The 14,217-nt window shown below is 41.9% G+C and overlaps 2 protein-coding genes and 1 pseudogene across 2 annotated transcripts; 2 read left to right on the top strand and 1 right to left on the bottom strand.

The window, feature by feature from the left end:
* Positions 1 to 2,343: 2,343 nt before the first annotated feature.
* Positions 2,344 to 5,164, bottom strand: ly86 (lymphocyte antigen 86). The gene is given in 4 exon segments (XM_045701943.1): positions 2,344 to 2,753; positions 3,391 to 3,453; positions 5,018 to 5,126; positions 5,129 to 5,164. Coding segments are annotated over 4 exon segments (375 nt in total). The 3' UTR covers positions 2,344 to 2,586.
* A 3,773-nt stretch (positions 5,165 to 8,937) lies between these two features.
* On the top strand, positions 8,938 to 10,968 carry LOC106579569 (ranBP-type and C3HC4-type zinc finger-containing protein 1-like; annotated as a pseudogene).
* A 436-nt stretch (positions 10,969 to 11,404) lies between these two features.
* LOC106579568 (ranBP-type and C3HC4-type zinc finger-containing protein 1-like) lies at positions 11,405 to 13,234 on the top strand. Its single transcript, XM_014159606.1, has 6 exons — positions 11,405 to 11,541; positions 11,716 to 11,753; positions 11,900 to 12,187; positions 12,274 to 12,401; positions 12,571 to 12,741; positions 13,056 to 13,234. Exons 1-6 carry the CDS (start codon positions 11,405 to 11,407, stop codon positions 13,209 to 13,211), a joined length of 918 nt encoding a protein of 305 aa, XP_014015081.1. The 3' UTR covers positions 13,212 to 13,234.
* Positions 13,235 to 14,217: the final 983 nt, after the last annotated feature.

Here is a 14,217-nt window from a genome sequence, read left to right as displayed (position 1 = left end):
ATCATCAAACGTTGATTATTTGATTCAGCTGTGTAGTGCTAGGGCAAAAACTAAACCTGCAGGGGGGAAGAGATTTGGAAACCCTACTCTAACGGATGCCATAATGGGACAGATAGAATGTTGCATCCTTTACCTGTCTCTATGGGCTGGGGTGAGACAGTCCAACATTGTGCAGAGCTGTATGGATGGTTGCTATGGCTTCACACCTGTTATTGAGGATGCTTTCCAGTTGCCACCTTCAGGACAAACAAGAGAGCCACACAAAGTTCTTCAGACGCAGGCAGTCCATACATTTCCAGTGTATTCACAATTCATTTTCAATCAGAACAAGCAAATTCTTTCCAAGCGGGTTACTTTATTCAGACTGAGGTGTTTATATGAGGGTATTTTATTCAGAATGAGCTCTTATGACTTTTATTTTATGTTTTTTTCAGTGACTCCTAGCACTGAAACACAGACTCCTTTCTCTGATAGTGACCCAAGCCATCTTCTGCTCGGAAAGTCCACACAGTGAGTGAAGCATTTGACAAAGAGAAAAGGAGTCTACAAAGACAATAAAAAGTTGAATACGTGGAAACAATAATATTGTATTGCCTATGACAATGTATCCAAATTCACATGTACAATCACCAAAAGCAACAATGTATCAACATCCAGCTAAAATAGCATCACTGTCCAATTCGACCACAGAGCACCTTTGCTGATAAATAACACAGTGACATTGATGTAACAGGATACATTAATAGGTTCACAAACTGTTATGTCAACAATAAAACCAACAAGGAATTTCTCACATTTGGCATGGAGAATTATCTATTTGTACTCTCACTTTGAAAAGAGTAGGCCCTCTAGTGGACCAGACTGGAAACTGCTGATGTATGCCTACTTGGACAGAGGTCATTTTGGCTTTTGAAGTGTTTATTTTAAGTAAGAGTTTAATTTTGGAATCATCAGTAGTCAGAAGAACGTTAAGAAACCTAATTTGTCCTAATTTGTTCAAACACGAGCAATGGACATTAGACTGGTGGAAATCTGTTCTTTGGTCTGATGAGTCCAAATGTAACATTTTTGGTTCCAACCGCCGTGTCATTATAAGACGCAGAGTAGGTGAACGGATGATCTCTGCATGTGTGGTTCCTACCGTGAAGCATGGAGGAGGAGGTGTGAAGGTGTTGGGATGCTTTGCTGGTGATACTGTTGGTGATTTATTTAGAATTCAAGGCACACTTAACCAGCATGGCTACCACAGCATCCCTTCTGGTTTGTGCTTAGTGGGACTATCATTTATTTTTCAACAGGACAATGACCCAAAGCACACCTCCAGGCTGTGTAAGGGCTATTTGACCAAAAAGGAGCGTGATGGAGTGCTGCATCAGATGAACTGGCCTCCACAATCACCCGACCTCAACCCAATTGAGATGGTTTTGGATTAGTTGGACCGCAGAGTGAAGGAAAAGCAGCCAACAAGTGCTCAGCATATGTGGGAACTCCTTCAAGACTGTTGGAAAAGCATTCCAGGTGAAGCTGGTTGAGAGAATGCCAAGTGTGTGCAAAGCTGTCATCAAGGTAAAGGGTGGCTACTTTGAAGAATGTAAAATATAAAATATATTTTGATTTGTTTAACAGTTCTTTGCTTACTACATGATTCCATATGTGTTATTTCATAGTTTTGATGTCTTCACTATTCTACAATGTAGAAAATAGTAAAAATAAAGAAAAACCCTTGAATGAGTAGCTGTGTTCAAACTTTTGACTGGTACTGTATCTTTAAGGTCCCTCAGTCGAGCAATTAATTTAAAACACAGATTCAACCACAAAGACCAGAGATGTTTTCCAATGCCTCGCAAAGAAGGGCACCTATTGGTAGACGGATAAAAATGTTAAAAAGCGGACATTGAATATCCTGTTGAGCATGGTGAAGTTATTAATTACACTTTGGATGGAGTATCAATATACCCAGCCACTACAAAAATACAGGCGTCCTTCCTAACTCAGTTGGCGGAGAGGAAGGAAACCGCTCAAGGATTTCACCATGAGGCCAATGGTGACTTTTAAACAGTAACAGATGGCTGTGATAGTAGAAAACTGAGGATGGATCAACAATATCGTAGTTACTCTACAATACTAACCTAATAGACAGAGTGAAAAGAAGGAAGCCTGTACAGAATATAAATATTCCAAAACATGCATCCTGTTTGCAACAAGGCACTAAAGCAATACTGCAAAGAATGTGGCAAAGCAATTAATGTTTTGTCCTGAATACAAAGTGTCATGTTTCGGGCAAATCCAACAACACAAGAAAATCTGGAATAAGTCAAGGGGTATGAATACTTTCTGAAGGCACTGTCCCCCTCTACTCTGTAACACAATGTGCATTTAATGCAAGAGAAAGACTTAAGATGTTATTTTTAGGGTGAGTTTTTCTTGACATGGGGCTCAGTTCAATCAAACCCGCATTTCTGTATTTACACCATCGTTTTTTTCCCCATGGTCAAATAAACTCACAGACTGGGCTATATAAAAACCTACAACTACAGTACTACCATGCAGTGAAGTTGGTAAACAAAGTGTGCATAGCTATGGTAGTTACTGGGTATGATTGAATTCCAGCCCTGATCTGCTATTAGTACCACACATACCTCCTTTCTTCCGGGAGCAGAAGGAGAAGCGGGGGAAATCGGGCAGGCACAGGGGCTCGTCATGGGATAACGGGGCCACCCCTCCTGTGAGCACATTGGCAGACAGGTATACTCCTCAATAGACTGCCCTGTGGGAGAGGGATACACAGAGAGGGCAAACACTCACTTCCTGCTGGGGAAAAATTGTGTGACTCAACCTAGTTTCAATTTAGGATCATTGTAGCTTTTACATAGCATCAATGTAGCAGGTGGGGTGAATTTGCCAAAAGTAATTAATTTACCTTGATTTCTGCCTTAAATCAACAATAGGATTTCAAGGGTTGGCTTATTCAGAGTGTCCATGCTGACAACGCAATTACATACCATTTACCAACCTAAATAGAATGATGATGATCTGGCGTCTTTTCCCGATGGGTGGATGCAGTTGAATTGATGTATTTCCCCCAGTATTCTTCAGGGCAATATGTTTGAAAACATACACTCATACCCGGGCGGTAAGCGCTGTTTGTTGACGATGTGGAGTGTTTCAACCTCATCTTTTACAGTGAGAGAGGGAATTATGATGCCAGTTCTATTCATTCAATCTCTACATTTCATATTGATGTGTACTATTAAGTTAGGGTCAATGTTATGGTCGGCGTAAGGGAGCTATAACACCAGTGGCTTTGTTTGGAAGGGAAGTGCAAACAATCAACAAAGGGAAGGCCAGAGAAATATTGAGCTCACGAAGCAGAAGTGACACTCAAATTGCCCTTGTAGGATGGTGGCATGGGAAGGCATGTGTTAACACTGATGCCAATGTCCTGTAAAGGGTCTGGAAAAAACAAACAGAAACATTACAGCGATTTAAGGCTCTTTTTAAAATGTTCTTATGACAAAAAATTAATTAAACCATAAAATGAAACTGACATGACTATCACAATACAGCAATTTGGTAAAAAAATGCAGTGCCTTCAGAAAGTATTCCCACCCCTTGACTTAATTTTTTGTTTATTGTGTTACAAAGTGGGGTTAAAATGAATTGAACTGTCATTTTCTTGTCAACAATCTACACAAAATACTCTAACTTCAAAGTGGAAGAAAAGTTATAACATTTGTAAGGCACTGCCTCTCAGTGCTAGAGGCGTCACTACAGACCCTGGTTCGATTCCAGACTGTATCACAACCAGCCGTGATTGGGAGTCCAATAGGGTGGTGCACAATTGACCCAGCATTGTTATGGTTTGGCCGGGGTAGGCCGTCATTGTAAATAAGAATTTGTTCTTAATAACTGACTTGCCAAATTAAATAAAAGTTTTTTTTTAAATGTTGTCAAAACTGTGACTTTGCCACTGTCTTCTTGGTAAGCAACTAAATTTGGCCTTGTGTTTTAGGTTATTGTCTTGCTGAAAGGTGAATTAATATTCCAGCGTTTGGTGGAAAGCAGACTGAATCAGGTTTTCCTCTAGGATTTTGCCTGTTCTTAGCTCCATTCAATTTATTTTTTGTCCTGAAAAACTACCCAGTCCTTAACGATTACAACCATACCCATAACAGCCACCACTATGCTTGAAAATAATGAGAGTAGTTGTAAGTAATGTGTTGTATAGGATTTGCCCCAAACATAACACTTTGTATTCAGGAAAAAACAAAGTGTTTTTGCAGTATTACTTTAGTACCTTGTTGCAAACAGGATGCATGTTTTGGAATATTTTTATTCTGTACAGACTTCCTTCTTTTCACACTGTGATTTAGGTTAGTATTGTGGAGTAACTACAATGTTGTTGATCCATCCTCAGTTTTCTCCGATCACAGACATTAAACTGTATAACCATACAGAGTGAGTCCCTGCAGCTTGTTATGACTTGTTAAGCACATTTTCACTCCTGAACTTATTTAGGCTTGCCATTACAGAGGGGTTTTTATCATTATTGACTCAAGATATTTCAGATTTTCATTTTTAATTCATTTGAAAAAAAAAAAAATTCTAAAAACATAATTCCACTTTGACATCATGGGGTATTGTGTGTAGGCCACAAAAGAAAATCCCTTACAATTTTAAATGCAGGATGTAACACAACAAAATGTGGAAAAAGTCAAGGGGTGTGAATACCTTCTGAAGGCACTGTAGCCCCACGGTGGTAGTGCTCTACTCAGCATCAAGGAATTAAAACATGTGCAGTTCAATAATACATTCTCGGTAGGCAGTAGTCGCTAACATTAACTCACTTTTTGCCTCATCACTGTAATGTTTGCTTCCTTGCCACTGGGCACAAACTGGTTGAATCAGTGTTGTTTCCAACGTGGAATAGATGTTGAATTGACATCTGTGCTGTCGTTATTATCACATAGTGAGTTGCTTTGCAAATGAAAAGGAATACTTTTTTTTTTTAACTCACCACAGCTGTGATAGAATATCTGCAGTTTGTCCATGTTGCAAATAGTGTGGACAGGTCATTGGACCTCCTGAACTAACCCCCTCTGGGGCCAGAAGGCCAGCAGGATAGATAGATAGATAGAACCAAGAGCAGAGCTTGGTGAGGCATAGCTCCTTCCATACACTCTTTGGATCTTGTCAGAACTTAGGACCAGGCTCTCACTGGGTGACTGATCTTTGCTCTCTGCAAAGCAAGAGGAAGTAACCAGCATGCCAGACTTCCCCAATTTCAGTGTGTGTGTGTGCGTGTGTGTGTGTGTGTGTGTGTGTGTGTGTGTGTGTGTGTGTGTGTGTGTGTGTGTGTGTGTGTGTGTGTGTGTGTGTGTGTGTGTGTGTGTGCGTGCGTGCGTGCGAGAAAGATAATGAGTGTGAGACACAGACGAGAGAGAGAGAGAGAGAGAGAGAGAGAGAGAGAGAGAGAGAGAGAGGCAATGTAAGCATATGTTTCCCATGCCAATAAAGCCCCTTAAATTGAATTGAATTGAGAGAGAGAGAGTAGGTGGTAACATGAAGCCTCCTTATACCCTGTCAAAGGATCCAAATTGTTTATTATTTGTTTATTATCTACTTCCCTTGCTTTGGCAATGTTAACATATGTTTCCCATGTGAATAAAGCCCTTACATTGAAATTGAATTGAGAGAGAGAGGGAGAAAGAGAGAGAGAGAGAGAGAGAGAGAGAGAGAGAGAGAGAGAGAGAGAGAGAGAGAGAGAGAGAAAGAGAGAGGGAAAGAGAGAAAGAAAGAGAGAGCCACCCTCTTCAACATATATATATAAACGAATTGCCGAGGGCTAGAGAACAGTCTGCAGCACTCGGCCTCACCCTACTAGAATCTGAAGTCAAATGTCTACTGTTTGCTGATGATCCGGTGTTTCTGTCCCCAACCAAGGAGTAAATCTCAGTAAGACATAAATAATGGTGTTCCAAAAAAGGTCCAGTTCCCAGGACCACGAATACAAATTCCATCTAGACACCGTTGCCCTAGATCACACAAAAAACTGTTCATACCTCGGCCTAAACATCAGCGCCACAGGTAATTTCCACAAAGCTGTGAATGATCTGAGAGACAAGGCAAGAAGGGCCTTCTATGCCATCAAAAGGAACGAGAAATTCAACATACCAATTAGGATCTGGCTAAAAATACTTAAATCAGTTATAGAACACATTGCCCTTTATGGTTGTGAGATCTGAGGTCCGCTCACCAACCAAGAATTCACAAAATGGGACATACACCAAATTGAGACTGCATGCAGAATTCTGCAAAAATATCCTCCGTGTACAACGTAAAACACCAAATAAAGCATGCAGAGCAGAATTAGGCCGATACCCGCTAATTATCAAAATCCAGAAAAGAGCCTTTAAATTCTACAACCACCTAAAAGGAAGCGATTCCCAAACCTTCCATAACAAAGCCATCACCTACAGAGAGATGAACCTGGAGAAGAGTCCCCTAAGCAAGATGGTCCTGGGGCTCTGTTCACAATTAGACCCAATCAAATCATGAGAAAGCAAAAAGATAATTACTTGACACATTGAAAAGAATTTACAAAAACAACTGAGCAAACTAGAATGCTATTTGGCCCTAAACAGAGACTACACAGTGGCAGAATACCTGACCACTGTGACTGAGCCAAAATTAAGGAAATCTTTGACTATGTACAGACTCTGTGAGCATAGCCTTGCTATTGAGAAAGGCCACCGAAGGCAGACCTGGCTCTCAAGAGAAGGCAGGCTATGTGCACACTGCCCACAAAATGAGGTGGAAACTGAGCTCCACTTCCTAACCTCGAAGCCAAATGTATGACCGTATTAGAGACACATATTTCCCTCAGATTACACAGACCCACAAATAATTTGAAAACAAATCCAATTTTGATAAACTATACATATCTATTGGGTGAAGTACCACAGTGTGCAATGACAGCAGCAAGATTTGTGAAAAGGGCAACCAGTGAAGAACAAACACTATTGTAAATTCAACCTATATTTATGTTTATTTATTTTCCCTTTTGTACTTTAACTATTTGCACATCATTACAACACTATATATAGACACATATGCAGGCCTCAGCCACTACCCTGAGAGCACTTGATTCAGTATATCATGCAGCTCTCAGGTTCAATACAAATCAGAAACGTCTAACACATCATTGTGATCTCTACAGCGCTGTTGGCTGGTCGTCATTGACCTTGCGTAGGCTTAAACACTGGTATACACTGATTTATAAGGCCATATTGGGTAAAATGCCATTTTATCTCTGTTATTTTTTAGTCAGGTCGGTAAATAAATATCATTACGGTCCCATTCTGATTTGCTTCTAACAGTACCAAGAATTAGAACAGGTCATGGTAGAAATAGTTTTAGTTACTTAGCACCGTGGTCCTGGAATTCTCTTTTGAACATTTTAAAATGTGATGATCTAGTTTTGTTGGCGGAGTTCAAACACTTGATCGATGTATATATTATAGAAGAGTGTAATTGTTTTTAGGCCAGCTGTTTTTAGTCAAGACGTTTGTGTTTTTAATGTCAAATGTTTTAGTTGTACTGTATGTGTGTCTATAGTTTTGTTTAATGTTGTGTGAGTGTATGTAAGTTGTTTTGTCTGAAACGTTGTTCCCCTTGCTGCTATTGGACCAGGTCTCTCTTAGAAAATAGATATTTATCTCAATGAGAAAAAACCTGTATAAATAAAGGTAAAATAAAAAATAAAATAAAAAATATGACATTTGAAATGTCTTTATTCTTTCGGAACTTTTGTAAGTGTAATGTTTACTGTTAATTTTGAATTGTTTATTTCACTAAGAGTTTATTATCTATTTCACTTGCTTTGACAATGTAAACATATGTTTCCCATGCCAAAAAAGCCCTTAACTTGAAATTGAATTGAGAGAGAGAGAGGAGAGAGAGAGAGAGAGAATGTGACTAATTTCACTTCTCTGTCCTCCGATATCAATGGTTCTCTATTGGCATAGACAACTACAGTTATGAGCTTGTACAGAATACACATAATAGAAATACTCCTTTGACTGATCTGATGACTCACCTAACATGTACTGACTTTCTAATTATTGAACATACAATGCACTATGCTGCATTTGCACGCTCTCTGCTAGTCTTTCTAAAAGTTGGTCAACAATATAACATTGACTCTAATACAATTTGCAGTTGCAAGTTTACCAAATATTTCTTACGTTTAGAATGGGAGTACATCACATATAAATTCCTTAACCTGATTTTGAGAAATGGAGGAAAATGAAAATGTTTTCGAACAGCAGTCAAGATGCACAAATGTCTTGTTGTGTAGTAAGTACATGGTTACAACTTAGTGGGGCGCAATGATTGGCAGCACGAGCGACGGCGAGAGACAGCCAAACCAAAGATGTGTATAACTAACCCAAGATAGACCAGAACCTGTCGTTTCCAATGGAAGAAAATTAATCACAGTGTGCAAAACAAGCAAGGACGTGGGCAGAGCCAGTGAGCTAGTGAGATCCTATTGGCGCGTTCTAGCATTTATTTGCATTTTTCTGCTAGGGAACGCCCACTCTGAAGTGCGCGTGTGTGATAACTCAATTCGCCCTTGCACTCCTTCTAAACAACGTATTTTTTTACTTTGGCAAAGTCTACACAACGCAGTCAACTATGTGTTTTACAGATTCTAGTTTTGGAAACAGAAAACTGTATGGAGATCAAATGTTTAATCGATGAGTAAATTTGCAGAATGTCGGCCAAAATCCATCTCGCTCCATCTTCTCCCACTTTTGGCCACTGCAATTCCTCTCATCACCATATTTGGTAGTGAGCGGAAACAACAACCGGATGCTTCACATTTATACATATGGTGAAATATCTGGCTCATTGTTCTATCTGTGGCCATGCGATACCACAGAGAGCGCACTTTGTTCCTGCCCGTTCTTCGCTTGTTGTTGTTGTTGTTGTTGTGAGCTTGGTAAATTAAGGGACTACGATGAAACTGATATTTTTATTGGAATACTAACAACAATCGCTTCTGGCAAAACTGGAGTGGTGGTAAACACACCGGGAACAGTGTCTTGACGTCTCCAAACACCGCATGAGGCTTTCGGTGGAATGTCGCTGAGCTCAGGCGGGTGGACTACTCACACCCCTCCTCCGGACCCGTCCTCATCTATACCTAGCTATGGAGCCTCACAAACTGGCTGCCATACAGTCTTGATGTCGGTACGGGTGTCAGTTTGCAATTCTGGTATTCGGTTGTTGTGTCTTCCAGAGGCAGGTGATGAGTCAGTCCGTCTCCAGCTCTGTATACACCCCGGGAAGACCGGGGAATTCCGTCTCATGCTACGGGACACTAGCGGAACAACGGGTCGGAGTGTGGTAAGACAGCATTATGTTTTCATTATTACCAAGCAGGCAGGCATGGATTTACAGAAGGTTTTGCCGTTACACTATTACATTATCCCTGGTCTCATGCTTAATTTTGACAGGCATTCATTGAACTGTCAGTTCTTTGAAACAGATAATTTATACTAAAACAAATAGTTGAACTACATTCTTGTCATCAAACATTCCCGCTAGGTTTATATACTGTACATTACTGCTATGCTGTCCAATCTCTTCCAAAAACAGCTCCAACATGACATCAGTACAATAACTACAGTCATACTACCAGGGAACAAACTCTGGTAGGCGGACTATTTTAGTGTGATAAAATGAGCTTCACTTTTCTTCTCTCATGTCTTCCAGTCCATTGCAGAGTTTGACCTGAGGTCGCTACACTATGAGGTGAAGTCTGCAAAATGCCACAAGCTGAGTTTGGCCATGCCCCCTCATGACCACATCAGCATCAACTTCCACTGCCAGCAGGAGGCTCAGGAGTGGGCCACCGTGGGGATGTCATGACTCAGAGAGGCACATAGGGGTCAGTCACCATCTACAATGGCAAGAAAACGTATGTTAACCCTTTGGAATTACCTAGATTTCTGCATAAATTGGTCATCAAATTTGATCTGATCTTCTTCTAAATCACGACAATAGACAAACTGTGTGCTTAAACTAACACACTAATTACTGTATTTTTTTGTCTATATTGAATACGTCATTTAAACATTCAAAGTGTAGGTTGGAAAAAGTATGTGAACCCCTAAGCTAATGACTTCTCCAAAAGCTAACAGAAGTTGGGTGACGCAACAGGAGAACGACCCAAAACACAGAAGTAAATCAACAACAGAATGGCTTCAACAGAAGAAAATACGCCTTCTGGAGTGGCCCAGTCCTAGTCCTGACCTCAACCCGATTGAGATGCTGTGGCATGACCTCGAGAGCAGTTCACACTAGACATCCCAAGAATATTGCTTAACTGAAACAGTTTTGCAAAGAGGAATGGTCCAAAATTCCTCCTGACCATTGATTGTGCAGGTCTGATCCGCAAACCTCGTTTGGTTGAGGTTATTGCTGCCAAAGGAGGGTCAACCAGTTATTAAATTCTAGGGTTCACATACTTTTCCCACCCTGCACTGTGAATATTTACACGGTGTGTTCAATAAAGACATGAAAATGTAGAATTGTTTGTGTATTATTAGTTTAAGCAGACTGTGTTTGCCTATTCTTGTGACCTAGATGAAGATCAGATACAATTGTATGACCAATTTATGCAGAAATCCAGGTATTTCCAAAGGGTTCACATACTTTTTCTTGCCACTGTATCTCTATTCTCTCTGACCTGTTTGTCCACTGAATTCTCTTCCTAGCCTTCCTGTGCTCAAATAACCAGAGTCCCCTCTCTCCTCCTCTCCTGACCCCTCAGTGGCAGACAGCCCTCCCACCGATGACAGACAGCTGCCTCTGGAGGCCTTAGAGATGTCCAGCTCCAGTGCCTTACCACGCACAGATAGCCCTACACAATATGGTTGCATTATGGGAAATTCCACATGAACAGAATTAAGCAGAGACTCAGATTTTTCACTTTAAAATGTATGCCAAACGAAAACCTATGATTGCAAAGTTAAACTATATAACTCTATATGATGGAACAAAAAGCACTGCCCGTCATTCTGTTACCAAACTTTGCAACAGTACTGTTCTTCAAGTAAATGTGTCTTTGTAACATTTTCTGTGGAAATTGTTAAAAGTAGTCCTTGTGCATATTGTATAGTTTGTTTGACTTTTCAATCATTGGTTTTCGTTTGGCATACATTTTAAAGTGAAAAATCGGAGTGTAGGCGTAATTCCGAATTGCCCTTATGCTTCACGTGAATACTTAATAGCGGTTGGGCGTACAGTATTGGATCGGCCTAGTTTCTACCCTTTTCAATGGCTCACTGTCCCTGCCTCTTGGTTTCTTCCTTGTGTCCACTGGTCTGTAGAGGAGATGTGTGCTGACCTGACCAGGGCCATCGAGGCTGGTGACATCCAGGAGGCCTCCATCTACGCTGCCGCCCTGGCTTATCAGCAGGCAGGGCTGAAGATCCAGCCCTCTGATAGGAGCTACGGAGACACAGAGGTTAGGTGAGAGGGTTAAGAGCATGAGAGCTACTGGGTAGAAGAAGAGAAAGTTATTGAAGAATTCAATTTTGTAGGACAGGAAATGCATATTTTAGGAGTTGACGATTGTATCTTTCTGTGAAAGCTTGGCTGCAGTGGTTGAGGATTCTTCATCTTCCTGTTGTGTCACGGTGAAAGTCCTCCCCCACACAACCATTGCAATACTCAAGCATCAGGTCAGTCTGAACAGCTTAAACAAGAGTTTTATTTATTTTTTACATTTAAATTCAGTTCTCTATAAAATGATTTAGCTATAAAATAGTTTTAACATGATGTTAACCTTTCTGTCAACGTTTATTTGTCTGTCCCTCTGTCTCCTAAGTATTCCTGGAGTATGGCTTCCATCCGCGGGTGCAGAGCTGGGTCATCGGCCAGTGTCTGTGTGCCGAGCAGCGCTCTCTGGCATCATATGGGGTAAGCTGGGATGGAGACACGGCCTTCCTGTACCTCCTCTCCGCCTGCCTCACACGGCAGCTGCTCCAGCAGGACCAGGAGAATACCTTCCTCACCCCCGCTACCCCACCTCACGGGCCCCCCAGCAACTGCCCCACATCCCAGGACTGGAGGGGTTACAGTACCCTGCCACTCAGACTGAGCCACAGCATCAAGGGTGAGACTGCTAAACACAAACAAACCATTTACATAAGGACCCATTGTTGGCGCCCTCCTGACAAAGCGTTGTTCCTGTCCCTGTAGGTTCAAATGGAACAGGGCCAAGTGTAGCGGGGACAGAGAGGCTGAACATCAGTGAAATCAAAGACTTCATCAACCTGGAGATGCCACAACTCAATGATGCACTTAGTCCCAAGAAATCAGGCCCTCAGGTACACACAAGCTCTGTACAATACCCCTTGGTAATAATGGAATACCTATTTGACTCAGCTAAATGGATTTCACCCTCAACATAACTGATACATACCTAGATGCTGTAAGTTGACATACAGTAGATATCCATATACACACCTGCAAAGACGGTCTTGCTGTGTGTCTCAGGGTTGGGCCTGCCCCTTTTGTACGTACATAAACAAGCCCACGTGGCCTGGCTGTGAGATCTGCAGTACAGACCGTCCAGAGAGTTCTACTGTTCCTGGGAGCCACAAACCAGACCCTCTGGTGCTCCACCGCATACAGCAGGAGGAAGAAACCGTCCAACAGTACCAGCAGGTAGAATGGTTTTAAGCTCAGACAGATCTACACCCACACACTCCCTCACTCATGCACGTAAACACATTAAAATAGTGGCGATACAAGCTGTCAGACCGTGCCGACAGGACAGGTAGGACTCTCTGATGTAGACACACACATGCACACTCTTTCACGTACACAATTGAAAGTTCATGACAGTGTGTAGTTTGTAAAGGTTTATTAAGGAAAAGGCAGGCTTAGTAGGATAATGTAAGAGTTGAGATGACCAGGGAAGATAGGATGGGCTCTCGAAGGCTGACTCTCTTCTCTTCTGTCTTTCTGTGTTTTTAAAGGAGAAAGAGAGAAAAGAGCTTGGGGGTGCGGGTGCTCAAAACGGCTCCCTACTGGAAAACTTGGACCAGGACAACTGGCTCACACACTCCACGTATCATCACAGAAAGAGACTGACTCACTCACACACTCCACGTATCATCACAGAAAGAGACTGACTCACTCACACACTCCACGTATCATCACAGAAAGAGACTGACTGACACACTCCACGTATCATCACAGAAAGAGACTGACTCACTCACACACTCCACGTATCATCACAGAAAGAGACTGACTCACTCACACACTCCACGTATCATCACAGAAAGAGACTGACTCACTCACACACTCCACGTATCATCACAGAAAGAGACTGACTCACTCACACACTCCACGTATCATCACAGAAAGAGACTGACTCACTCACACACTCCACGTATCATCACAGAAAGAGACTGACTGACACACTCCACGTATCATCACAGAAAGAGACTGACTCACTCACACACTCCACGTATCATCACAGAAAGAGACTGACTCACTCACACACTCAACGTATCATCACAGAAAGAGACTGACTGACACACTCCACGTATCATCACAGAAAGAGACTGACTCACACACTCCACGTATCATCACAGAAAGAGACTGACTCACTCACACACTCCACGTATCATCACAGAAAGAGACTGACTCACTCACACACTCCACGTATCATCACAGAAAGAGACTGGATCACACACACACTCCACGTATCATCACAGAAAGAGACTGACTCACACACTCCACGTATCATCACAGAAAGAGACTGACTCACACACACACTCCACGTATCATCACAGAAAGAGACTGGCTCACTCACACACTCCACGTATCATCACAGAAAGAGACTGGCTCACTCACACACTCCACGTATCATCACAGAAAGAGACTGACTCACTCACACACACCACGTATCATCACAGAAAGAGACTGACTCACTCACACACTCCACGTATCATCACAGAAAGAGACTGACTCACACACTCCACGTATCATCACAGAAAGAGACTGACTCACTCACACACTCCACGTATCATCACAGAAAGAGACTGGCTCACTCACACACTCCACGTATCATCACAGAAAGAGACTGGCTCACTCACACACTCCATGTATCATCACAGAAAGAGACTGGCTCAC

Source organism: Salmo salar, chromosome ssa19 (genome assembly GCF_905237065.1).
Source record: "Salmo salar chromosome ssa19, Ssal_v3.1, whole genome shotgun sequence".
Classification (NCBI taxonomy): Eukaryota; Metazoa; Chordata; class Actinopteri; order Salmoniformes; family Salmonidae; genus Salmo; species Salmo salar.
Note: the sequence above shows the minus strand (reverse complement) of the source record. Positions and strands in the feature narration are given on the sequence as shown.

What these genes read in the sequence shown, in the direction of transcription:
- LOC106579568 (XM_014159606.1), top strand. Translation starts at nt 11,405, where the DNA reads ATGTGTGCTGACCTGACCAGGGCCATCGAGGCTGGTGACATCCAGGAG. An exon ending in TTGCAATACTCAAGCATCAG is followed by an intron (nt 11,754 to 11,899) that starts GTCAGTCTGAAC and finishes CTGTCTCCTAAG; the next exon opens with TATTCCTGGAGTATGGCTTC. An exon ending in ACTGAGCCACAGCATCAAGG is followed by an intron (nt 12,188 to 12,273) that starts GTGAGACTGCTA and finishes CTGTCCCTGTAG; the next exon opens with GTTCAAATGGAACAGGGCCA.